Below are 27,937 nucleotides of genomic sequence, written 5' to 3' on the forward strand. Positions count from 1 at the left end.
TTTCTTTTCAAACCAGGAAACATGACGACTCCAACACTCATTTTTTAATTCAGTCATAGCTTTATTTTACCTCTAGGTGGCACAAGGCCCAAATATACAACGCTGTCCCTCTTAGTCCTAGGGAGAAGCGTGGGGAGTCCGCCAAGCAAACCCAGAGTTTTTTTAATCCAGTCTCAACTCGTATTCTACTGTGCAAAACTGTCTCAACTTCTATGATTCTAGAGCCACGACCCAAGCCGAGGGGGATCTAAGTTTATGTGGTCTGGCTGTGGAGCAGGAGCTTGGGCTTGTCAATGAAACACAGACAAATTAAATACAGTGTAAGAGTGTCTCTTTTCCCCCAGAGACATTTAAAACTCATAGCGGAGGTCAGAATCGCCCTCTCAGCGTCCAGTCATTGGCTCACTATGTTCCAAGTGATCCAGTCGTGACGAGTCTGGTCCGGTCCAGATCATCCCTTAAATAAATCCAGAGCCCTCCTCACGGCGCCTGTGGTCTACCGTGCAGCTTAAACGTGAGGGTCAGTGAGTAGTGAAGGCGCCCATGAGGCTCTATAAGTGTACAAGTCTGTGCTGGTGTGGTTTTCCAGGGCGTCACGTGCGTCGTCGTGTCCTCTAGCAGGGGCTAATGCGGTCGTGCCTGGCCCAACATCTTCAGCCTGGCCTGGTCAATCACATCCAGCAGGTTCTTGGCATCTACTGCGAGTGCGTGTGCAGCTGTTAGCATCTGTTTCTTATAGTCCTGCTGCAGGCTGGTCATGACGTACTGCTGGGCCAACTTCATCTTATTGATCAGCTCAGCCAGGTCTGAATTTAGAAGCTTTTGAGCCATTTCGATCTGAAGAGGAAGAACAAGAGTAAAGTTAGCCGAGCTGGCAGGAGGGACGTTGGGAATGAGAGCATTTAGTGTTAGTTTGTGAATGCGTCTACCTCTCTGTGTGTGTGAGCTGGTAGTAAAGGTATAGTCTCATCCACAGTGGCCAGCAGTGTTCTCAGTGCTAATCCCACTTCCTGAAACACACATTTTCATGATGAGAATGTTGAAATTATAACAATGATATGACACTGTCATTATGTACTCTTTATTTAGCCGTATGCTTAATGCAATTACAGGTTTATGGTGACCATAAGTCATATGACAGCTTTGAGATAACAAAAGGCTGAAAATTAAGTTATTCACTTATAATCGTAACCTCCACTGGGGCTTTCAAATCAAACATTGGTTTTTGTGATGTTTAGCTATAAGTGTTACACTATTTATATAATATTTTGAATTAACTTTTATTTTTATATTTGGAGTTTTTATTTGGATTTTTATGTTTTAGTAATTTTGCTATGTGCTTAATTATTAGTATTTTAAATTTAATTAATTAATCTATTTACTTACATGCATATATCTGTGTTTTTTTTTTTTTTTTTTTTTTTTTTTTTTTTAAGGGACACAGGCTCCTGTCTGTCACTGTACTCTCCTGAACACACGGCGAAGGCTGACACGGAAGATAATAAATTGTTAAATAAAGTGGCCTTGAACGTGTCAGTTGCGTTGCGCTCTATGCAGGATCAGAAAGCTCTCAGATTTCATCAAAAATATAAAAAGGAAGCAATTTTATGTATAAAAGGTATGTACTTTAGTCTAAAGCAAGTTAAACAGTTCTTGATGGATTTGTTTATTACAAAGAAAGACTTTTGCTTCACAAGACATTAATTGATGGACTGGTGTCGTGGGGATATAGTGATGTTTTTATCAGCTTTTTGGACTCTCATTCTGATGGCACCCATTCACTACAGAGGATCCAATGGTGAGCAAGTCATGTAATGCTAAATTTCTCCAAATATGTTCAGATGAAGAAACAAACTCATCTACATCTTGGCAGGCCCGAGTGGGAGTACATTTTCAGCAAATGTTCATTTTTGGGTGAGATATTCCTTTAACAATAACAACACTGGTTATGAGACAGAATGACCTTTTATACTATTGACTACGCCACAGATGCCTTTAGTCACATAGAAGACTGTTATTTATTGTGGGTGTTCCAAGGCAATAATACCAGTATACTGGTTTAAAAAAAACTTGAGGGTAAGTAATAATGACATAATGTTCATGTTTGGGTGAATTATCCCTTTAAGATCATCTCTCTTGTCAACAAAAGGCATGTTCAGCAACCTGCAGAATGGATATATATTTCTCAGTTTGTGTCATACCTTCACCATGGGCACGTATTCTTCAGGTGGAGCTGGCTGGATTTTACTGGACATCTCAATCACAGCCTTTACCAGCCCGGTCACATTTTCATAGACCTTGTCGTTGGAGCGATCTAAGTTAGCTGTTGGGGGCGGGTTGATCTCCTGAGGCTGAATCTAAAGACAAAAACAAAGTAACAAACTTTTAAATACTGCATTACTGAAGATGATTCAACTCCAAGTATGAGCATATAATGTTGCTATGTATATAAACAAGGGAAATAGGATGGAGGTTGTGTTACCGAATGAATCCATGTTACAGGACATAAGTGATAATGAAATGAAGAGGTTTGTGTTATGGTACAAATTTCATGTTTGACACTAGATGGCAGCACAAGCAACTACAGGAGACCCATCACCGCCTACATTACCCAGCTGATTAAAATTCCATCTATGCACCCTTGATTTTAATTTAAAATTTGATATGATGAGAAAAAGATGTAGTTCCCGTGTTAAATATAAAAAGAGAACATGGAAATATATCAGTGTGGATTTTAAACACAATATACTGTACTGTGTCCATCCAACCAGAATGATCCAAAGCCTCCACTAGATCGCGCTACAAGCACATTAGCTAAAATCACAGCTGATATAAAAAGCAAAAGACATGGAGAAGGACAAGATCTATACAGCCCATGTAATTCAGTTTAGTAGATAATTAAGTTATGATTCTAAATGATACGGTTGAGTAATGATATAGCAACTGGTAAAAAAAGGACCACAAACACAGACAGAAACATAACACTGAGTCTACAGGTGGTCTTACCCTCCAGGGCTACCAGTGCAAAAACAGTGCAACAGAGGAAGGGCAGAGGCACAGAGCAAGAGAACAGTGTGCAGAGAGAGAGAGAGAAAAAAAGAAAGAGATTAATAAATATAACTTTACATACACATGCTGCAAAGAAAGAAAGAGAAAACAGCTTGGAGTTATGTCTTTATTCTATGTGCAAGTCAATATATTTTTGAATCCAACCCCATGGAAATGTTGCCAGAGTTTAGTTCTGTGAAATTGTGCAACTAAATTTACATGTTAAGACCTGATGAAATCAAAATTACAGTTTTGTACTCCTAAAGCAACTTGAGTAAATAAACATCTTTCTCTTTGGTTAAAAATACTGAAAATCATCTTCTACTACAGATTTTTGTCCCATCAAATGGTTTCCACAATGAGAACGTCCCTCTTAGCAAAGCTTTGGACTAGCAATAGCAATTTTATTTGATTTTTTTTAATTCCCCAACCAAAGAGAATATACAACCCAAAATCAGCACTAGAAAGAAAACTGCACTTGTTGAGCATTATTATGGGACCTTAAATGTTTTCTACTGACCAAACACGCCTACAGGTAAAACTCCTAAAAACTATACAATTGCAAAGCAGACCACAATTACATGTGCATTGTTCATAATTATATTTTCCATTCTGCACTGCATTGCTGCTGTTGCTTGCGGGACCCCCTGCACGCTGACCCACAGCATCAGGAAAATGCGCTGGAATGGAAACTGCCGGCTTCTTTTTATGAGAGACCCTGCAGAGCAATTGTGTGCTTGTGTATGTGAAAGGGGTTTCAGGAATGAGGATGATTTTAATGAGGCTTGGCAAACAGCATCTGTTGGCATGCTAGCTGCTCCTGAAGGCGACCCGTAAGTACAGATGCTAATCCTACCAGCCTCGCTATGTGTGTATGTGCGTTCGGTGCTATTTCAAACTTGATGTGGTTTAAAAACAGCAGCAGTGATTATTGTAAAGTCACACATGCACAATATTCATCTGAAGCTGCCGTGCGGTAGTTCTGGTACCTTCACGCCTTCATTGTAGCTGTCTGTAGGGTTGAGGCAGGAGACTCCCGCTGGGTGGCTGGGAGCTCCGGGCCGAGGAGGCTTTTTAGGAGGAGCTGTGTGTTCTGAGGACGACAAGAACGAGTCAGTCAGTAACTCAATCTGCATTTTTATGTAGGTTACACATTGCAAAGCAAAAAATACCTTCAAAAATATATCACAGTCTTAATAAAACATTAAGCAGCCATTGCACTGTTATCAACAATGATATAGAGAAATAATTCTTGATCACCAAATTAGCATATTAGAATGTGGCACTGAAGGGTGCTGAAAATTCAGCTTTGCCATAACAGGAATAAATGACATTTTATAATACAATAAAATAGAAAACATTTTAAATTGTAATACTATTTCAAAATATTACTGTTTCTACTGTTTTCTTGATCAAATAAATGCAGCCTTGGTGACCATCTTGGTGATCTTTCAAAAACATTTTAAAAAATCGTACTTCATAACTTGAAATGACATATTACATGAAAACAGACCTGGCATAACTCACCTGCTTTCCCTATAGGTTGGTAGATGTGTTGATTTCCAGTCTGCACACAAACAAAAAAACACAGTTAAACAGTTAAAAATATTCAGGAGTCAAGACAGACTGTGCCATGTGTGTTGTTGTGGTCTGGGTGGGGAGCAGCCTGGATGCCTGGCATGCCAACACACACACACACACACACACACACACACAGATACATCTGCCAAGACCACAGTGAATCAAAGAGGACAGCCCAATGAGACAGGATAGACATTTAAAACCACTGCAGCAGACAAACAAGCTCTACAGAGCAGCTGTGGAGTTCTGTGGAGTTCCAGATCATGACAAGCATGAAATGCATTCAGAAACTAGTAAACATCTGTAGTGGTTCTATGTTAACATTAGAAGTGGGAAGGCAGAGCAGATTGGATTTCTTGAGTGTCCACTGATGCTTGGCTCCTCACAAAAGGGCCCTTGTCTTTGGTCTCCCATTTATTCTGCTGATTTTGGATAGATATCCAGCTATGGTAGACATTTCAGTACCTTAAAGCTTATAAAAACACATGGCAAACTAAATGCACATGAACTTAGTTCACTAAAGAGATGGCATGCTGAGATCTAATAGTGTAGTCCAAAAGTCTGAGATCACTAATAAATATGGTTCTATTTTGCATTTCAAATGATCATATTATCACTTTAAAACTTTAAGAATGTCTCAGTATTTGGCTTGTCCCTTTTTTGCTTTAATGACAGCAGTTCTTGAGCTTCATGAACTCCACACATTTGTGTCAAACCTGATGATCATGTTTTGAGAATGAGTCAAAGAGCATCTTGTGCTTCAATGAAAGCAATAATATCTGACTGTCTGTACATAGTCACATGATCAATGTTACAAATTTGACTTTTTTGGTCAATGACTTGCAGTAGGAGCTTTTAATTTACATCATAATTATCCATAATTATCAAAATAGTAAAATAAAATTCAGATTTTTGAAATGAGATTTTCCAGAATTTCAGTGTGCTCTGAAAATAGAGTTATATAATCTTTTAGTCTTTCACCAAAAACAATTTAAGTAAAATTCCTGTGCATGTACAGAATTCCCCCACAGCGAGTGTGAGGTGACGCCCATATACAGTATAATTTACTGCAGATGTCCATGAGCGAGAACACCACTATATTTAACATGACCTGATCAAGTGATTAACTCTCTCTCTCACACACACACACACACACACTTGCTTGAGAGACAGTCACTATAAATAGTTGTTGTATAGAAAGATTTGTGCAAAAATCCTTCTTTTTCTCTCTCTCTCTTTTTTTTTAATTCAGACATGAAAAAAATCTAATGAGTCTGGAACAATACTAGGATGAGTAAATAATTACAGAATTTTCATTTTTGGTTGAATTTTTCCTTTAAACTTAAAACACTTGTTTCTTAAGATTTACACTACCATTCAAAAGTTGGGAGCCAGATTTTTAAAAAATGTTTAAGAAGTCTCTTATTCTTACCAAGGCTACTTTATTTGATCAAAATAACAGTAAAAATGGTAATATTGTGAAATATTACCACAATTTAAAAATATATTTTAGAATGTAATTTATTCATGTGATGGCAAAGCTGAATTTCAGCAGCCTTTACTCCAGTCTTCAGTGTCACATGATCCTTCAGAAATCATTTTAATATGCTGGTTTGGTGCTCAACAAACATTTATTATTTTTATCAGTGTTGAAAATAGTTAATATTGTTGTGTAAATTGTTATAATTTAAGTTAAATTAAAAAGAACTGCTTTTGTTTGTAACAATGTCATTTTTTACTGTTACTTTTGATCAATTTAATACATCATTGCTGAATAAAATGATTCATTTCCTTTTATTAAAATCTTACTGATAAAATCTTTTCAACAAAAAGGAAGAAAATGAAGAGAAACTCACTGGTCCCTGGAGGCTTCCATCATCACGGTCAATGCTGCCTCTGGAACTTCTCCCATCAGGCTTCTGCCACACACACACACACACACAGAGGAAAAAAGAAGGTCAAATCTGAAATCTCATTCGACAAATCAATATCTGTTGTATCTATTGTGCTAATTCACACCCGATCCTGACCTAGAGCGACACTACAAGATTACAGCTAAAAGCAATTTGCATTTCCACAATGAAAATGACAATGCTGCACAAAAAAGAAGCAAACAATAACAAAACATATAATAAAATAAAACAAAAAAAAAGAAAAAAAATCAGCAACCACCCACTCACACGGACAATAATTTCATTCTCACATGGTCAGGCATATTTATTGCTCACAAAACTTTACACACTTACTAATGTCTGTTCCTACTCCTTAAAATGACAACGATAAATCAACTGAATATAAACCAATGGACATAATTCCATTAAAGTTCAAGATGCCACAAAGATGAAGGTAAAACCGTGTATAATCTACACACATTCCCACACACTCTAAATCTTTTGAGTTTACTATACCAGTTTTCCGAAGCAGGATTTGAAGACCTGCATCTTCCCGTCTCTTCCTGTGAGTTTTTCTCTCTGGTGTTTTTTTAGCATGGAGCAGAGCATGGAGTGGATCTCCATTAAGTAAGCTTGTGTGTGTGTGTTCGTGGAGTGACTCGTTTCTTGAATGTGAGACATATTAAACACACACTGACTCACTCACAGCCGACGAGCCTCAACTCAGCAAAGCCAAGCCCTGTTCTGCTCTCCTCCCTCCTTCTCTCTCTCTCATTCCCTAGCTCAGTGTTTTCTCTCTTTCCCTCTCTTTCCCTCCCATTATCCCTCATGCACATTTGCGTATAACATCTGCGAAGAGATGAAAACTTCCTCTGATCAGTAATTTAACTTTCAGCAGATACAGGTCAGACTGAGTTTATCCGTCTCATGCCTCAGTGCCAACAAAACCCTTCATTACTGAGGAATTCCTGAAAACTGCACCTGTATCAAACGGCCAGGATCAAAAACTCATTCATCCACTCAGCATCAAAAACACTTTAATAGGCATGCAAACACTTTTAATCCGTACTGAACTTTATGAAAAAGGTCACACCTTGGATGTTTGAGGTCATTTTTGACCAGGAAAAGTAAAAGTATAGCTTTAGGTAATGAAACAAATAGGAAACATTTACTTAATTGTTACACCACTAACTTCCTAGAAGTAGCAGCAATAAAATCATGCACTTTTTTGAGGATTTTAGATCTTACGTGGATCTTATTTATGTGTAAAACAAATTAATAATAATTAATAATTAAATGTGTCAAAAATGACAGAAAGCTTAAAAAAAAAAAAAGAGTTTTAAAGTATTAAAGGATTTGCTCAATTTTAACAATCTGTTTTTTCCATATATTTGTTCCAAAATCTCTGGAAACAAAAAATTGTCCGTACAAATCATGCACTATACTTTAATTTTCACTGAGTTCTGAATCAGTCAGATTCATGAACAAATAATTCTTTTTAGCCAGCTCTTTTTAATAAACTGATTCACTAATTTGTTTGCAAATCAAAATTTTGTCATTAATCACTTACCCCCATGTCGTTCCAAACCCATAAAAACTCAGTTTGTCTTCAGAACACAATTTAAGATATTTTGGATGAAAACCTGGAGGCCTGTGACGGTCCCATAGACTGCAAAGTAAATAACAGTGTCAAGGTCCATAAAGGTACGGAAGCCGTCATCAGAATACTCCATCTGCCATCAGACGTACAATCTGGGTTATATGAAGTGATGGGAACACTTTTTGTAAGCAAAGAAAACAAAAATAACTTTATTCAACAATTCCTTTGTCAACGGTCTCCTCTGTGTCTCCATAATACTGTATGCTCTTTTGTGTCATCCGCGCCACAAGACCACGCTGTTTTATTTCAAATCAAAGCTAAATACACATACAGTAGAAACAATACATCCTTGTGGCGTGGATGATACAGAAGAGAATATGTAGCATACAGTGATATGGAGAGACACAGAGGAGACCGTTGACAAAGGAATTGTTGAATAAAGTTGTTATTTTTGTTTTCTTCGCTTACAAAAAGTGTTCCCATCGCTTCATATAACCCAGATTGTACGTCTGATGGCAGATGGAGTATTCTGATGACGACTTTCATACCTTTTATGGACCTTGACACTGCTATTTACTTGGCAGTCTATGGGACAGTCACAGGCCTCTAGGTTTTCATCCAAAATATCTTAAATTGAGTTCTGAAGACAAACGGAGCTTTTACGGGTTTGGAACGACATGGGGGTAAGTGATTAATGACAAAATTTTCATTTTGGGGTGGAGTATCCCTTTAAGCTTACGAACCAAACAATTTTTGAAAAACATCAGGATGAGCAAATCATTTTTGGATGAACTATTTCTATAAGAGCTGACATTTTGTTTCAACAGAAGTTGTTTGTGAGGAAAAGTAATAGTTTAAGCAGAAGAATGAATAGTGTTTGCTGTGGTAGAGCTCTGAATGCCCTTTTTAGTTGGTACAGGAAGCTGTGTGAGTTTTTTCTGTGAGACAGACTGAACATAATGACACAGTGACGATACAAATGATGGAGACAGTAAGCCAAAACTTGGCATACCACAAATGCACACAAATATTCTCAGACAAACCTATGCGCATAATATCACTGCAATAATATTCATATGCACACATATCACTGCAATAATAAGACACTCTCTCACAGAAGTAAGCCTTCTAATTCATATTCTTTCTGTAATTCTTCAACAATGCAAATTATTTGCAATAAACATCCCAATTCCAAAGCTGATGTTGTGAAATTGTGAGGATCACTCACAACTGTTTACAAAAAAATGGAGCAGGAAGCCACAACTGGTGGAAACACTTGATCTCTAACAAACATGAAAATGACTGTTTGGAATATCATATTGCTGCGGCTATAAATAAACATCACCATGATTCTCCACTAAAAAATTTTTAGGAAGAATTTAGAAACTAACACAACCACATAATATTGCTAAGCAGGGGGCAACAAAGATGAGCAGATGAATGTGAGGAAGAGATGGAAGAGGTGAAGGTGAGTGGGATCAGTACCAGTAGTCTCTCCTCCTGCTCCAACCAGCGCTGATCGTCCTCCATCTGCTGCTGCTGCAGTAATAACTGCTCCTCCATCAGCTGAGACAGACCACCGCGCACAGCCACACCATCCTGAAACAAACACAATATACATGATAAAAATCATAATACACTCCAGTCTTGTGTTTAAGAACAACATCTGTTTGGTCTGAAAGTGACTTTTGTGTGAGTGGTGCTTCATGGATTGCTACACTATTGACAAATCACTTTTTTGTCCTTTTTTCTGAAAAACAGTGGGCAGTTTAACTGCTCGGGACAAACAAGGGACTTGTTTTTTTCTGCTTCACATCGTGCCTAACAACGCCCATTAGCTGTTAGAAATTCACTGTAAACCACGGCTTCCTGGGGCTTATTGCTTTATTAAACCTGAAATGAGTTTTATATATTCAGTGGTCAAATGCTATGTAGCCACCTGACTAGTGCCTGGTCTTTGTGTGAATGTCCCCAAAAACTTGACTTTCTGAGTGTATATAAGTGGCAGGGTATTTTAGAAAGAAACATTTAAAATATGAAAAAGAGGAATAAGGGAGAATCAATAAATTATAAATAATTTATTTCTATGGTGTGAATACTATGAACCACGTAATCAATACAAAAGTAACTGTGGTCTGATTATTTTAAAATGTCATTTAATCTAATAAATCAGTTACTACCCAGCTCTGCTTATTCATGAAGGACACACTTGGTGCAGCTTTAGACTTTGGCCAAAATGAGCTACCTTAAAAGGCCTCAAACGTTTGTTGAAAACAGTCTTCACATTTGGAGCATCTCTGAGATGCCTAAAAATGCTGTTTATGTTGGCAGCTCATTCGGTTGTGAAACAGAGCTTAGATTTCATCATTCAGAAACCTCCAGATTTCTAACCTCCATGCTGGGATTCCACATGTGATCCTGAGCAGCCCTGCGATGGTTCCAGCTGTCATGGGGATCAAGCCCAGTCCCTGCAGCCTGGGGAGGGTACATTCCACCTGGCACAGGAAGCAAGCCGTGTGGGCCAGAGTGCCCTGCCATCTACATCATGCCCGAAAACACATGTAAAGCAAACTTATAATCTTTATAAACCACCTGCAATCCAACTAGTTGTCTGCTGCATCTTTAGTGAATTTGCCCATCTGTATTAGACTAATGCAAGCACTGTACCTGGTAATGATTGTGCTGGCCCATGTGCTGAGGACTGGGGTAGAACCCTTCACTGGAACGGGGACTTGGATAACCAGGTCGACTGGGCTGTAATCATACACACATGATTGTATCAATATACTAGCACATTTTGACCAATCGGGTTAATGTCAGGAGATGCTGTTAAAATCAGTCCACCAGACGCACACAAAAGTCTTGTGCATTTTGTGTGGATGAAGATTTCAGGCTGTTGAAGGGAAGAAATTAAAACAGTCGAACATAAAATGCAAGCAGTTAGTTAATTTTACCACAATGCACATGTTATTTCTGAAATGTTATTTTAGTTTTACAGTACATGGGTGGGTATTATAGATTAGAGGGAGGGGGTTGAAAAATGAATGCTGATTGACATGAGGCGGTCTTCATCCGATTGGTTGGGATGCTCTGTGCTCAGCTGTGGGCAGCAAAACAGCAGATGGACTGATCTACCTTTAAAACACGTTCATAGAGAGAGTCGACTGACCACAGCTCCAGATGAGCAAAGGAGAAAAAAGAAGGAGAAAAGTGGGTGACAACATACAGCAACATACACTAAATGGACAGATAAGGGTTAATACAGTGGGAAAAAACCCACATGAGCACTGGCATGAAAGTGATGGGAATAATTGTCACTATTGGAAGGACTACCAAAAAGCAAAATGAAAAGATGTTTATCACTAATCTGCTTCAAGAACCAATTTCCTTTTGTTAAGAACGATGTTTCGGCAATGCGGATGGTTGTTGAGAGCATTTCTACAACTGTTTTGTCTGTGTTTACGAAAATAAAGCATTCTTTGATATTAAATTGAGATTCACAAAACCACACACATCTATGGCAGGTTAATGCTTAATTTTAATACAGGTCTGGCACACAGTTTAGTTTACATGCACTGAAGAGGCAACATGCAGTTTTCCCATAGAGTTTTATCTGGAAGACTATCTGAAGCTACTGTAGCAGTTTTTAAAACTTGGTTTTAGCCTAAAATCATCTTTGATCATGACTGAAAGAGTCAAAAACGGCTCTTAAATAAGAACTACAAATGCATCACAGTAATTGAGAGTCACAGTAAAGAGAAGTTTAGTATTAAAGTTTGATATACGTCAGACTAATTGGACATTGGACATTTTAAAATGCCAAGTAAATGTGTTTTTTTGATAATATACAGTCAACATAATTCTAATACACTACGCCTTTTCCTTTATACTGTTCTTTTAACTCTATAACATTTAATCTGCAGCTAAAAATGGCACGCACCAATAAAATCACCTGTGTAAATGAAGAGGCAACAGTAAAACTCTTGGGATGCCCCGCTAACAGTCCTAGCACACCTGCCTGTGAGAATCTGCAGGGCACGTGGGTCAGGCTCAGCTGTTGCATGGAGGGATAGTAGGGGTCGAAGAAAGCAGGCTGGGTGGCACTGGGGGGGACAGAGGGAGTCCTTCTGGGCCCCTGAGGGAACAGCAGGGAGCAGTGCAGTGGTAACGGCTGAAGCAGAAGCGGGGTCTGAGTTTGCGGGAACGTATGCTGGGAATGTATGCTAAGCTGTTGTGTATTAGCATGAGTGTTTTGGTGTAGCGTTTGCTGCATGTGTGGTGATCGGTTAGTGATGGTTTTATCACATGGCCCCAGAGGAGGGGCAGGCGGCTTGGGCTGGCGGATGCAAAGGGAGATCTGGGAACCAAAGGGTTGCTGTGGAGGGCGAGAAGCAGCAGATGCGGGCGCAGACAGACAGTCCACACTGAAGCTGTGCTGGAGGGGGCGTCTGCGGGAGGGCTACACATATACACACACACACACAATGAAAGATGAGCTAAACAACACAAGTAAACACAGAAGGGATGACAAAGGCAGAAATTTTGTGAGGCACGACATGGATGAACGCAGTTTCATTCTGGCCATTAGCACGACGGCAGGTGTGACCAGTCAACACAAAAACAGCCGTCAGCACCTGGACAGAATGATAAGCAGGTCTGACAGGGAGCAGAGGGGGGTTGAAAGTAAGAGTATGAGGTGCTTTAAGCAACACACAGAGCGAATGAAGAGATCAGCCAGGCCCATCAGTCACCACAATATGAGCAACACAGGACAGGGAAATACTTAAAACCCAGTCAAAAAGCAGACAGACTAACAATATCAATCACAAAAATAAAAACTACAATTCAAATGTTTGAGTATGGTAAGATTTTTGAATGTTCTTAATGTTTACTATCTTATTTAATGTGAAAAAAGTATTTTATGCTCACCAAGGCAGCATTTATTGGATCAAAAACAGCAAAAACAGCAATACTTTGAAATTTTATTTTAATTTCAAACAGTTTTCTATTATAATGTATTTAAAAAAAAAATTATTTACTTTTCAGCAGCCATTACTCCAGTCTTCAGTGTCACATGATCCTTCAGAAATCATTTGGATATGCTAATTTGTTGTTCAAGAATAATTTCTTACGATCATTGTTGAAAAAGTTGTGCTGCTTAATATTTTGTGGAAACCATAATACATTTTTTCAGGATTCTTTGATGAATACATAGCTTAAATTATTATTATTTTTTAAATAGAAACCATTTTGACTTGATAAATGTCTTTACTGTCACTTTAGATCAGTTTTTATTTATCCTTTCTGAATAATTTATAAATTGTTTCATATTATTTATTATAAATACTTTATTTCAGATATTAGAAATAATTTCTTTAAAAAAAAATTTTTTTGAGTGGTAGTGTATTTCTACTAAATGAGGAACATGGGTCAATGAGTCATCAATATGTTTACATTGTTTGCCTGGAAAAGAAAGACTACAAATTTTAAATGAATATAAATTTGCACATTTTAAAAAGGAATTTTGTCAACTTTGAGGAGCACACTAGCAAATACAGATCTCAACACATGGACCTCACAAAATTAAAGTCTTGATTTGATGGTTGTATTCATTTTCAGAATCTGTCTTTAATTTAACAGAAATATGGAAAGTTTATGACGCATCTAATAATATTTATTGTCCCCGCAGCTTGTTCAAACAGATGAAGAGAGAAGTGAAGACAGAACCACATGGGAAGAAGCATTTTTGCATATGGGAAGCATATGTAACACACAGTGGGGTGCAAAAGACTGAGATCACACTGAACATCTGTGATTCAAAATCAAATTCAAATATGAAAAAAGAAAAGTATCTAGGTCACAAATAAAATAAGTAAATATAATAATATAATTATTAATGTGTTAATTAATGTAGCTATATACTTTGTATTAAATTTGGCAAACGGAAAATTGAAGAATTTGTCTTGGTGGTCTCAGTACTTCAGACCTCACCTTATATAATCATAACAAATGAGAAACTAGAATGCTGTTGTATCCAAGACACAGTGATGTTACGTGACAGAAGACGTGACCTGGCACGAGGAGAGCTGAGGTTATAAACAAAGTGAATGTCTGGAAAAGTGCTGGTTAACTATAAACATGCACAATAATCAATTAATCCCAACAGGAAATACATTTACAGCCTTTGTCTTTGATACAAAAAAATGAATAAAAAATATTGCAGTCAAAGTTTCAGAGGGAAAATTACTCTAGTACTTCTTTCACTTTCATTTAAAAATACACACACACAGGTTTACTACTACTCCTAACTAGACACCATGTGCTAGAGTGACAACTGGTGACACGTTGTTAACCTTGGTAATAAATCTGCTGTTCCAGATGAACTCAGGCTGCCATAAATGTAAAAACATGAAAAACACATGAACAATGCATTGACTTAAAACTGATTTTCTTTTTGCTGTTACATATTGACAAGGACATCAGATTGTTTACTTACTTTGGGTGGTGCTTCGTCTGAGCCTCCTGAGTCCCAGGATACGGGGACCTGTCTCCTCATCTCCATACGGCTGCGCTCCTCCTGCTGAGCCTTCTCCTCCGCAAGGATTGTACTGCACAGACAGCGATGGAAAACTCTGTCAAACAACATCTTTCTTCTAGAACTACAATTCCTAAATGTGACCCTGTCTGTGAAATCCAGGCTAAAGTCTCAAAATCTAATTATGAGATAACAAGCATCAAAGTTTGATTTTAACCATTAATTTCACTGATTAATTCTCATCAATGGGTGTGTGTTCAAGAGAATGACATTTCCAACTTTATGCAATTGGTTGAAAGGTGGAGGCACTCTATCGTCACAGACGAGTCAGTGTAAGATCCCAACACACACATGGTTGACTACCAGGGGGAAAAAAAGCAACACAGATTCAAACCTGAAACACTATTCAAACTATTTCGCAATCAAATGCGTCATGACGAGCTGGAATTAGTCATTGTGAATAAGAGAATGACGGGCATTTCATCACGTAAACACATTTAATCCATCAACTTCTGTCATGCTAGACTGTGTGAATAAAAAGAGCCATGATGAAAACTAATATAAGGGTTTACAAACTCTTCATGCATAATAAGCATCCTTAGGGTGCATATTCACATGCTCAGATGTTTTTTTTTTTGTTTTTTTAAAGAAATTAATACTTTTATTCAGCAAGGATTCATTAAACTGATCAAATGTGACAGTAAAACATCTACAATGTTACATCATGAAAAAAATACATCCCCGTTTACACAAAATATTAACAAGCACAACTGTTTTCAACTGTGATAAGTGTTGTTTCTTGATTACCAAAGCATATTCAGCATATTCGAATGATTTCTGAAGGATCATGCAACACTGAAGACTGGAGTAATGGCTGCTTTGCCATGAAAGGAATTCAATTTAAATTACAGTGATAAAAAAATAAACTTTAAAATATATTAAAATAGAAAAGAGTTATTAAACTTTTTCAATAATATTACTGTGTTTACTGTATTTCAGACTTCTTTCAAAAACATTAAAAAAAAACTTTTACCAAGCCCAAACTTTTGAATGGCAGTGATTTCAGGGTGCGGTCTGCTCATGATAGACCCCAATTTAGACAAAATAAACTCCAGTTAATTCACAGCAATGGCTTTAGTGATTAGTAGAATGTTAGTAATGATCTTAAAACTCACCAGACAGTCCTTAAAGTGTCGATATGTGAAGTTCGTACATGAAGTCTGGAGCTCAGAGGTGGCTACAGAAATGCAAGAGGTGCGAAGAAATGCTGGAGCATGTAAGTTTTAGGAGTGAGAGAATGCAAGCTGACTGAGAGAGGGACTATTTCTGGAAACTCTATTATCTCTGAGAGAGACCATGAGTGTGTGGATGGAGAGAGAGAGAGAGATGCAGGATAAACAGAAGGGACACCTGTTGTGATCAATCCAGACCTGCTGAACTTCCCCACACCCAGACCATTATACACAGCCATGACTGCTGCAGGGGTCTCAGGCTCTCAAAAAAGACAAAAACTGTAGCAGGATGTAATATATCAGACCAAAATTTCTCATAAGGTAAGGCTTAAAAGCTCTTGATGATTACCAATGTTTCTAAACAAAAGTTTAGAAATGAGACTGAAATCTGTTCACTCAAATATCATTTAATCAAATGATTCTAGAAAAAAAAGGTTAAAAAGTTCAAAAAAAAAAAAAAAAAAAAAAAAAAAAGGCAGTTTAACAATTATTCTTAAATATTTTTGATAATATAAACAAACCCGAAAAATGTAATCTCTTAAGCTTGGACTTAAGAGCTCTTAATGATAAAAAAAACTATCTTTAAAAAATAAAAAGCAGAAGAAAACATTTCTTTAAAATAAAAAAAAAAAATCATGAGGCTTGGGCTTGACAGTCCATAATTAATAAATGTAAATAAATACATTAATTAATTTAAAAAGATTTTCCTTACCAAAATGTAAGAACCCAAATTATATTATAATTAAAATCTTTTCTAAATAAAAAAAAAAAACAAAAGTTAAATCAAAATCTGTTATGGAAAGGTTAGGCTTAACAGCTGTTAAGGATTAATAACATTTGTGAACAAAATATATGTATATAAAAAAAAAACACTGAGGGCAAGTCATTTAAAAAAGAGACTACTTTTACAGTGTGACTAGAATGAAGTACCAAACATCTGAACATACATAGAAATTCATACACACAAAATACTGCTTTAGCCTCAGTGTTTAGACTCAAACTATTGAGTGCAAAGACAAACATAATGAATCACTTCTCAAGTTGTTTGGGCTAGACTTTCTTTTTGCAACCGCTAAGGAACAGACAATGGACTTTAGAGATTAAGCATCCTGTGTGTCAAACCCATGTGACTTCATTACGTTTCATAATCCACACTTCATCTCAGTGTTCACTATAATAACCTAAAGAGACACTTCTGAAGTAGTTAGATAAACTTTGTTATATTACAACAGCTGTTCAGACATCACAAATGGAACGAGCTTTTAAAACAAGACCCATCAACACTGACATCATAAAGATCATAAATCCACTAATTACAGACCTCAAGCATACAGCAGCTAATTTCCTTATCAAACACAACAGGACATTGACTAAACCTCTGCTCTGATAGCTTCAGCACTAGTTATGGCAGTAATTTGGCTTTATAAATGCCGTTAACAGTGTAAATATTTACATGGTTTCCTAGAAACAAACGTTCTACACTTGAATGTACTGCAAATTTTATGAGGGTAGAGAAAGGGATCTGTATTTTCCAATACGCATTTAAAAAAAAAAAAATCACTTCATCCAAGATACCTAAAAAGGAATGAATTTTATACTTGAGATGAAACATGACATATCTGCCTCGTTCTGGATATCAGGGAAATCTGTGTATAACTTTCTATAACTTTCAATATTTGCTTTCAAATCTGTTTTTGCAAATAGAAAACTTGGATGTTTTTGCTGAAGGCAGACAAGATTCCTCACATTATTAGGGATTCAGGTGTTTGATGGCCTGTCAAAGTACAGCTCGTTTTTTTCCCATTCCCATTAGCATTTACGGGAACTGACTGCATGTGCGGACATGAACAGACATTTGGGAACTATTGTATCATGAAGGATACAGGGAGTGTGTGTGCATGCCTAAAAGTTTCAGAAAGAGATAATAACTCGAGAATAAAAGATGAACAGTATGATTTTTCTCATGGGGGACATTCCAAAAATGAAATTGAGTCCGGACAGGAAGTGTCATAGACATGCAAGCGGTGACTCAAGGCTTAACGGGATTAAACTTCCTCTAAAATGCCCTTCTGAGTGCTTACACTGAGAATATACACTATATACACCACCATTCAAAAGTTTATGGTCACTAAAATTTATCAGTGTTTAATAATGTTAATTAATTAATAATGCTATTAGTACAATCTAAAATAACTGTTTTCTGTTAAAAAGAACAACATTTATTGGAAAAAGAAATCAGAACAGTCTCATTTTTATTTATTTTAGAAATCCCCCAACTGCAAGTTACATTATAAAATAGTGTAACATATAAAATCATAATTCCAATGTTCCAGTTTTAAATAACTATTAATAATCTAAATATAAAAAGTAAAAAAAGTAAAGAGTAAAATATGCATATCAAATTTGTGATTTGTGATTAACAGAAAGTACAACATAAGTATAAAACCAATGAAACGACACCAATTAGTAAAGAGTAAAGTAAAAAAAATATTTCTAATTATAGTGTGCATCAGCTTGATGTCACATATAGCTCTTGTATCTTGAACTTCAGAAAATATGAAATAGAGTGCACATACGGATACGGACAAATTATATTATTATAATATTATTATAATATACACAAAGCTATGTATTGGAGCCATACAGCCCTAAACCAGCCATACAGCCCTAAACACACACACACACACACACAACACTTGGAAGCAAACCACAGTTTTGCTGTCAAATTCCTGCAAATTGCTTTACAGGTCTATACTCAATCAAGTATGGGTTCATGTTGGGCTGAATCTATTTGCTGTACAAAGCAATCTTTAAACAAAATCACTGTAGTCAGACATCTAAAGCATTACAGCGCCCTCTACTGCTTTTAGGCAGATTCATTTATTGTGGTCAGGAGACTCTAAACCAGGAGGGTGAATGTAAGTGCGGAGACCACTATTATATCAAGTTTTACATTTGCAAACAAAGAAATATTTAAAACCATGACCAACAATTCAATAATAGAATTGAATCAATAATAGCTGTTCATAACGAGTGGAGCAAAATTTATGCAAAGTTGTGTGGACTGACCTAAGTTGGCCTTTGAGCTCGGTGAATCGTGGTCGCTTGCTGGGGTCGTACGCCCAGCACTTGGTCATCAGGCTGTAGAGGGTTGGTGGGCAGTTGGGCGGCATTGCCAGACGCTCGCCGTTCTCAATCCGGCCTATCACATCGTTATTCTTCACGCCTTGAAATGGCTTCACTCCATACATTAGTATCTCCCACATACACACCCCTGAAACACATAGTTAGGTTAGATACACATGAAGAAAACTGCAAGATTCCACCTCTAATGACTCAACTTTAGCACTAATTTAAGGTTGCAATAAAACAAGAGCTGTCACTTCCTGATCTACACTATTAACTAAACTGTTGCTACACACACAGAATGGAAAATTCCAATTCTACTCTGCAAAAGGCACTCTTTACACACATTTTAGAAATGTCCCAAATGCACTGCATGCATAATGCTAACATTTCATTGTCTGAACATGCACAAGAGACTGAGTTTCTCGGTTTCTAACAGAGGAATTCATCGCAGTAAAACACACACACTCACTTACCAAACATCCACACGTCGCTGGCTGAGGTAAAACGTCTGAAGTTTATTGACTCTGGCGCCATCCATTTAATAGGTAGTTTTCCTTTAGAGGCTGTGAAGAGAGAGAGAGACAATGAAAGTGAATGAAAAGGTGTAGAGGTCTGTACATTCAGGCAGGTGTAAAGGCTCATTCACACCAAGAAAGATAACGATAATTAAAAATATATTAGCATTCACACAAGCGGATGATAACACTCTTTTTATTATGGTTTGTGAGCATAACTGTAGCACAATTTAAAGTAGGAAAGAACTTAGATTTGCTGTCGATGCTTTTGCTGTTCATCAGTTGGAACAAAAAATAAAAAGTGCCTCAAAGTAACTCAATATCATACAATTAATTTCATCTTCATATTTAATTTAGTATATTATATTGAATGTTTCACATTCAGAAGCAATAATTTTTTTGTGTTGGCTTTCTGATCTGTACTAAAGAGGGTACATTAATACCTTTATAGTAAGAGCTGTCCTCCATGTATCTTGACAAACCAAAGTCTCCTAGCTTCACACAGTCCACTGAGGACACCAGAACGTTCCGTGCCGCAATGTCCCTAAAAACAAGAGACTTTACTTTAGAATGTGCAGAGAAGACATCTATAAGAGCTGTCTTTCTACCTTATTTCCATAATAAATATGCATGCAGAAATGCTACTAGATGGGGATCCTGTCTGCAGAAACTTTCAACAGGAAATAGGTGCTGTTCATGATCAATTATGATGGCCTGCACTGTGTGGACACTTACCTGTGTACAAAGCGTTTACTCTCCAGGTATGCAAGAGCTGTGCTGAGCTGGTAAGAAAACAGGATGAGTGATGCTAAATCCAGACTGTACTTCCTAATCTGAAGAAAGGAACGCAACTGAAAAGCAAAAGAGGAGAACATTTTCAGAAATATGATTGGCAATATGCAAATTCACAGAAAACGAAATGAACACTGAGCACTAGATGGTGCTGTTGAATTGGTCACAGAAAACTACAGTCTATATCAGCACTAGTAATGAGGTTCAACGTTTTCCTCCACTCATTAGTTGAAATCACCACTGCTTAAGTGTAGTGTAAATGTTGATCCATTTTAATGCATTATGGACAGTCCAGCCTCCTGTCAATCAACCACTGCACTGAAAAGAGGGTTTAAACTGACTAGCAGGGCTTTAAAAATAATGGGTGAACTGTACGTTTTTACAAACATACTTTATACATACTCAAAAATTCCTGGAACATCTTGGATATGCCTGCCATGCTGCAACAGATAATTATCAGCTAAAATAACATACGTAGATAATGTAAAGGTTAATAGTTAATACAGTTGTATATTCATATATTCTAGATTCATTACATGTATAGTAAAACATTTCAATAGTTTATTTATTTTTAATTTTTATGATTACAGCTTACAGCTCACGATAGTCAACAATCCAGTATCTCAAAATATTAGAATATTTCCTAAGATCAATCACAAAAAGGATTTGTCCAGGGCCCACTAGGGGGCCTCAAAATTAATTTTAACCCCCTTAAAGTCTTAAAACTATTTACAAAAAACACTAAAATGAAGATGTACAACTTACATCATATTTTGAGTTTATAAAGCTTAGATAGGAGGGTCTTTGAATATTGTCTTGGGCTTCGGAGTTCAAAAAAAAAAAAAAAAAAAACTGGTTTATGTTGATGCAGGACCCCTGCTAAAACAAACTCAGACCTTTCTTTAGCCATTTACCAGGTAACTGTTTTCCATCTGAAAGCCCTATGCACACAGAGTGTCTCAATAAGATTTGAATCATCAGAGACATGCTATGAAATACAGCCACCCCTAGCAATCAACTTTACTACGCCTTTATGGCCAGTTTATGAGACAAGCAGTCACGATGGATTCCTCCAGCCTTAACCCGGCTGCTATCTTTCTGAATAATATGAGCTTAATATCAGGTCACGTTCCTTTGGAGATTTAAGGTGTGTACCAACCGCTCCCCCAATCCCAAATCAAACTGTTACACATAAACCAGATTGAAAAACCCACCTCTCCCAGAGTGCAAAGCTCCATGATGATCCATACTGGGTTTTCTGTAATGACGCCAATCAGCTTTACAATATGCGGATGATCGAACTGTCGCATGGTCACTGTTGGAACGTATAGAGACAAAATGAATCCAACGTCATATGTTATGACATTTTATCAGCATACATAACTGCAGTTATTATGAAAAACATAAACTACTTTTATTACTTTGAGTGATTTCCAAAATTGTGGGATGTGCATCGTGTACCTAAATCAGCCAAAATAACTGAATTATACAGCTAAATCAAATGATCTGTGAAGGCTCTAAAAGCTGTGGTAAAAACATTATGTTCTGTTTATTAGTGCCTCACTTTTTCTCCACTATCACTCTCACACACATACCAGCACCTGTTCGGGTGTACAAAAGCTAACAGCTGTGCTCTAACTAACTCCACATTCTGAAAATGTTTGGAGTTTCGGCACCAACTATCCAAAACACATTCCTCTCAATTACAGTGATGGAATGCTGACGGACACAGCCATGGGAATGACACAGATAATGCAGTGCCGTTACCGGCTGCTGGGTATCAGTGATTTGACACTCACAGGCCTCCTGGAGAAACTTCTCTCGAACACTGTCCGAGGTGCAATTCTTACACGTCTTTATCGCCACAGAAAGAGCTGGGTTCTCCTGGTAGCACAAAAGCAAGAAAAAGTATTTTATTAACGGTTTCAGTAAACCTTTCAGATTAATACAACATTAGTATTTTATTGCAAAGTAAAAGAAAAAGAAAGTAAAGAAAGATATTTTTTTTTGTTTGAAGAAATTAATACTTTTATTCACTAAGGATGCATTAAATCATAAGTGAGAGTAAAAATGTTACATTGCTACCAAAAAGAAATCAATTTAAAATTGGCTGAAATTTGCTGTTCTTTTAAATACTGAAAACTAATGGCTTCCATTACAGAAATAAATTACATTTGAAAATATATTAATATAGAAAACAGTTATTTTAAATTGTAACAATAATGTTTTACTGTATTTCTTATCAAATAAATGCTGCCTTCATGAGCATAACCGACTACTTTCGAGCAGTAGTATAAGTTAGTTATATACAAGATAAATAAATCAATAAAATGCAATAAAAGTCATTTATACCGGACATATGTAAATCCCTTGGTGGACGTCTCCAAACTGGCCTTCACCTATACAGCGTCCCAGCTCAATTCGGTCTCTTTGGATCTCATAGTCCCTGGCTGAAAGACAAATTGGAGCCAGTCAACACTTAAAAATACCACTTCATATATGATTAGCAAAGGCCACTTTCCACCATGTACTCAGAAAAAGAAAAGACACCATGCAATTCTTCGGTCCATCTGAATCAGTTCATATACAGAATGTTTTTCAATATGGAATCCATCCCATACATGCCATACCAACCCAATAATCAATCAAAAAATGCATACAAGACTCAGTAAAGAAAATGTACTAATGGTTCTTCATTAAAGGGACAGTTCACCAAAAAAAGAAAATTCTTTCATCATTTAGTCACACTCAAGTTGTGGGAAAACCAATAAGTTTCTGGTCCCCATTGACATCCATAGTATTTTCTTCCATACTATTAAAGTTAAAGGGGACCAGCAACTGTTGGTCTTCAAACTATCTTTTTTTATGTTCAACAGGAGGAGGAAATGTATACAGTTTTGGAAAAACTTGAGTTTGAGTAAATAGTGACACAATTGTGATTTTCGGGGTGAACTATCCCTTTAAGAAGAACAAATCAAGAATCACTTAACAAGCCCTTTGAACATCCATATGTAAAAGTGTCAAAGCCAGTTCGGAGCACCTTCAGTGGAACTCAAAGGTGTCAGTTAAAATGCTGTATGTGTGTATAAATCCAAAACACAATGATTTCTGTTTACAACATTAGTAAATAAAGAAATATATAAAGATTCAACCACAAGAAACAAACAGGCAAAGCAAAAGCAACACACAAGCCCCACCGTCACACATGAAGTCTCAAGCATACGGAGGAAAGGGAATGAAAACAGCAGGAGAAACAGCTTTACCTTCATCTAGTCCATAATATTCTGTAGTGCCAATAACGAGAGAAAACAAAGTGGCAAATATAACACTGAATAACATTAAGGTCATCATTAACTGATAATTATTTCCTTTCATAAAAATACATTTTAATTAATCAATGCAATGTTTACAAAAACCAAACAGTAAGTCTTGTTATTAAGGCCCAGTGATTTTAACACTCATGTGTTAATTTCACAGTTGTGGGCAACTTATTTAATAATAAACTGCACAATTTCCTTAAAAACAATACCGCCTGTGGACCAAATAGGCAAATAAAAAATAAATCCTGTGTAGCAGTGAAATCTGTATTATGGGGAAAAAAAACCCTTTGTTTATTTGCTTAAAAAAAGATTAATGAATTTAAAAAGTTTAAGGGCAAATGAAATACAAATTATTTAAAATACAATCAAACTTTTAATAATAATACTTAATGTTATTTCAATAACATAAAATGCCACAAGAAGAATGTTATATTAATATATGAACAATATCTTATTTCAGGTAGACAAAAAATGTATATATATATATATATATATATATATATATATATATATATATATATATATATATATATATATATATATATATATATATATATATATATATATAAAATTTAAATTACTGTAGCTTAACCCTAAAATTGGTTTGTTATAAAAATATTTTTCAAGTAAACGATTATTTTGGACTACAAACCTAAAAGAACATCAATAAAAATATATTAAATAATTTGATTAAATAAAGTAAATGTTCTGCAACACATGACACAATAGTTTAGGTTCAAGTCTTGACTGCGACAAGACTTTCTTTTCAATAATCGACTAAATAATTTACCCAAAATAACAATATGACGAAGCTAAATGTTTGTTCCATTTATAAAATGGCCATTTAAGATCATATCCATTTCAATGCTTGCTCACCACTGCACTGTGCCTTTCTCATATGTCCTTTAAGCACATGGCACAGCGTCCATGTGCCCAGTGCCGGTCAATACATGGAATTAGTTATATTATTACAATACAGCTTCCTCTATTCAAGCCCACACTGAGCAAATGACGTTTGAGACACAAGCGCACAGAAAGGAATAGACACAACTGAACACCACGCTACTCTAGAGTTCAGTTTCAGACCTAAACGAACAGCTAAGCAGAAAGCGACACCGACTCAAGCAGCTATAAATGTCTCAGGAGCTTCTGTGCCTGTGATGCCAAACAACGTGTTCAAAAGTCAGGTAGAGAATAGGAGGTAGGTTAGGAAAATGTGTATATTTGCTTTAGAGGATGCTTTTAAAGCAGCTGAACTAACTTATAAAAACAAGGGTGTCTTGTATTTTCCAGATTTATAGACTTCAAGTCATTTAAGACATACTGAAATATTCACAGTATACAATTTTTGTTTATATTCATGGAAAACACACAAAAAAGGATCTAATTTTTGCTCGCCCAATTAGTTTTACAGTGATTTTAAGCCAGAGCACCATAATACTGGTCTGAGATTAGTATGAACCTGTGATACTCACTGGAAGGCATGGTGTATGTGTCCTCTTCGTCAATGATCTCAGCGTAGTCATCTGTTTCTGAAAAGGTGAAACAGTACTTTAAGTCCAAACATACCAGGACCAGCTAAAAACAGCCCTTCCAAAACCAGAAACACGTCTTCTCATCTCCGGTACAACTCACACACTCCTTGGCAATTAAACATATCATCTCTTCCCCATTAACGGCGCAGTGCTAAGTTTAAAAGTGTTTCGGTGTCTATGTATTCTGCAGGAGTTTGAGCTGGCTTCGATCACATCCACACAGCTGTGATATCTGAGTGTGTTTAAAGAGCTGAGAGAGGGAACTGTCTTTCCAAAGCATTGGTGTCACTGGGAAAAACAGATGAAGTCATGGGTAATTTGACAGCTATTGTGTCTGTCCTGTCTGGATTTAAGGAAAAAGTTTTGTTAAATGTTCTCTACGCAGCAATGCGGCAAAAGTCAACCGATGACAGCTCGTATTGACTGTCAGTGAAGTCCCATGAGTGGAGTGCTGTGAGCAAACACTTTCCCCTTACTGTGAGAGAAAGGGATGTGTGTTTTCAGTAGATAAAGTCTCCAACGTGGCAACGCTGACTAGTTTTATCAGATCAAAACATCAAATTCCATTGTAAGCTACTGCTGCGAGAGATCACAGATACACACCTAGGTATTTTGTTTTTCTTGAGTTCACAGGACTGAAACATAGGAACTGAATGCACTCAAACTGTGCTATCGAAAAGAAAGACCCTGAAGCAGGTTTCAGAAAATAGTTCTTCTAGAGGGAGCAACTGCGGCTCACTTTGATTTATACTTAATATTCTTTTTGCACTCATTTCTGAAAAAGAAATCTCGTGTTGAGTTAATATTCAACTGCATGAAATTCAGTTTAAGCAAAAAATACGTCTTATTAAAGGGCAAACTAAAGGACTACCATCAAATTTGGAATCTGTTTATACAGTTTCTGAAAAAATAACCACATATTGGAATAATATGTGGAAATGTCTGTCCTAGCCTTTGTATAATAACTTCTTTACCTGTGTAATTGAATTTTTGGATGCTTCAGGGGGTGGGGGTCGGGAGATAGGGGAGTTAAAATAGATATCACATGTATTTTCTCTGAATATTTTCATGTATGTCCCTTTTTTAATAAAAATGTTAAAAATACATCTTATATAATATCTAACTATAAATACCTATGTGTGTGTATATATATATATATATATATATATATATATATATATATATATATATATATATATATACATACACTGTACACACACACACACACACACACACACAGTAAAAATATATATGTGTGTGTGTACAGTGTTTATATATGTATGTATGTATGTATGTAATAATACAATGATCTGTATTTTTCTGATGTTTGATGATACTCAATAAACATGTTTTCAAATGGTAAAAATAACATATTTTGAATTTTTATCATAACATATGTAGTAAAACGTAAGTATAAAAATAGTTTAAATGTATTAAAATAACATTTTTGACAATATTCAAAATATCTAATGCTATAAAAATTATTTTGGCAAACAGTCAAAAGTTAAAAATGTAGAAATAAGTCAAATACAGTAAATCAAGGCATGTTTTCCAACTTGCTTTTCAATTATTTTCATAAAAATAATTAACTGCAATATTGACCTTTAAATGTATTTTTATTACAACATTTTAAAATAAGAAATAAAATGCCATCTGGAGACTAACTTTTGTGAACATTTTTGAGTGATGGTGTAAATGAATAGTTAAATCAGTTTTGAACTGATTCAGAAAAAAAACTTTAAAGAAATCTGAAATTTAAATTGATATACAGTACATCTTTTATCATTTGAAGTTATTTTCTCATTAAAGTGATATTATCAAGTTACAAGATAAAGAGGGAATCTAAAACTAAAATTAGTACCTATAGGAAACTTAAATGCATTAGAATCATTGGGATATTCACATTGTTGCATTTTATCACCCCAAAAAATCTCTGCTGAAAATCACAATATGATTTGAGATCGTACAGTATATTGTGAATATTAAATATCTCGCCCCGCTCAACTCAGCAATAAGACATATTAAAATTGGACTTTACCATCCCCACCAATATCATCTGTGGATCCAATCAGCATGCAAAAGATTTAAAAGAGAGACAGACAGAAAGAGAAAGTATTAGATTAATGTCTTCATCAAAAGACATTACTGAGGAGAGGCAACAGAACGAAAGAGTATTTCATGGCTGTTACACAAAGCAATAAAACAAAGCCCCAAACCATTATTATCAACAGATAGTTTTTTTTTTTTTTTTTTTTTTTTTAAAGGCATTCTTATTCTGTAGGTTATATTAAAAACACATGCACTATTTTTCATTCATTCAGTCCCCATAATGCAAGCAAAACATTCCTCAGTAAACTACAGCAGGGTTTGAGAGTATTTTAGAATTACAATGTTGACCAGCATTTTAGAAACAAGACAGAGACATTCATTTTGACCTGAACTGCTCTGAATTAAGAATTGCAAACATCAGAGGGTTACACAACATGGTTGGAATTAGTTCTGGATTAAGTTCATTATCAATGAAAATGTGAGGTCACATCTCAGTCCTCTTGGATGAGTCTTACCTGAAACGGAGATGGCTTTGGCCCGGACTCCTTGCAACCGTTTCTCATGGTTTGCTGATCTGTGTGACAGAGGTTGAAGAGGATGAATCATGTACATTTTCAATCCAACTTAATCACAGCATGACCTTTTCCACACTGATCTGTGTTGAAGCCACTGAGCGGGTCTGTTCCATTAGCGTGTGCTGGGGGGGTGA

General features: G+C 36.2%; 1 protein-coding gene across 11 annotated transcripts; it reads right to left on the bottom strand.

Annotated features, from left to right (window-relative positions):
* Positions 1 to 37: 37 nt before the first annotated feature.
* Positions 38 to 27,798, bottom strand: LOC109070562 (focal adhesion kinase 1-like). Of its 11 annotated transcripts, XM_042741199.1 has the most exons (24): positions 27,744 to 27,798; positions 27,218 to 27,235; positions 25,120 to 25,176; positions 23,588 to 23,617; positions 22,677 to 22,774; positions 22,124 to 22,208; positions 21,539 to 21,639; positions 20,268 to 20,383; positions 19,976 to 20,076; positions 19,491 to 19,580; positions 18,958 to 19,162; positions 14,618 to 14,729; positions 12,074 to 12,256; positions 11,257 to 11,295; positions 10,789 to 10,875; positions 10,513 to 10,659; positions 9,607 to 9,720; positions 6,486 to 6,548; positions 4,576 to 4,615; positions 4,038 to 4,141; positions 3,007 to 3,015; positions 2,202 to 2,357; positions 930 to 1,010; positions 38 to 837 (listed from the first exon to the last, which is right to left on the bottom strand). In XM_042741199.1, exons 3-24 carry the CDS (start codon positions 25,127 to 25,129, stop codon positions 625 to 627), a joined length of 2,184 nt encoding a protein of 727 aa, XP_042597133.1. In that variant the 5' UTR covers positions 25,130 to 25,176; positions 27,218 to 27,235; positions 27,744 to 27,798; the 3' UTR covers positions 38 to 624. The 11 variants fall into 11 exon arrangements, with proteins under 11 accessions (XP_042597133.1, XP_042597134.1, XP_042597126.1 ...); XM_042741200.1 differs by lacking the exon at positions 27,218 to 27,235; XM_042741192.1 differs by lacking the exon at positions 27,218 to 27,235 and having other exon boundaries at positions 23,588 to 23,608; positions 27,744 to 27,796.
* Between the last annotated feature and the right edge of the window lie 139 nt (positions 27,799 to 27,937).

Source organism: Cyprinus carpio, chromosome B16, assembly GCF_018340385.1.
Source record: "Cyprinus carpio isolate SPL01 chromosome B16, ASM1834038v1, whole genome shotgun sequence".
NCBI lineage: Eukaryota > Metazoa > Chordata > Actinopteri > Cypriniformes > Cyprinidae > Cyprinus > Cyprinus carpio.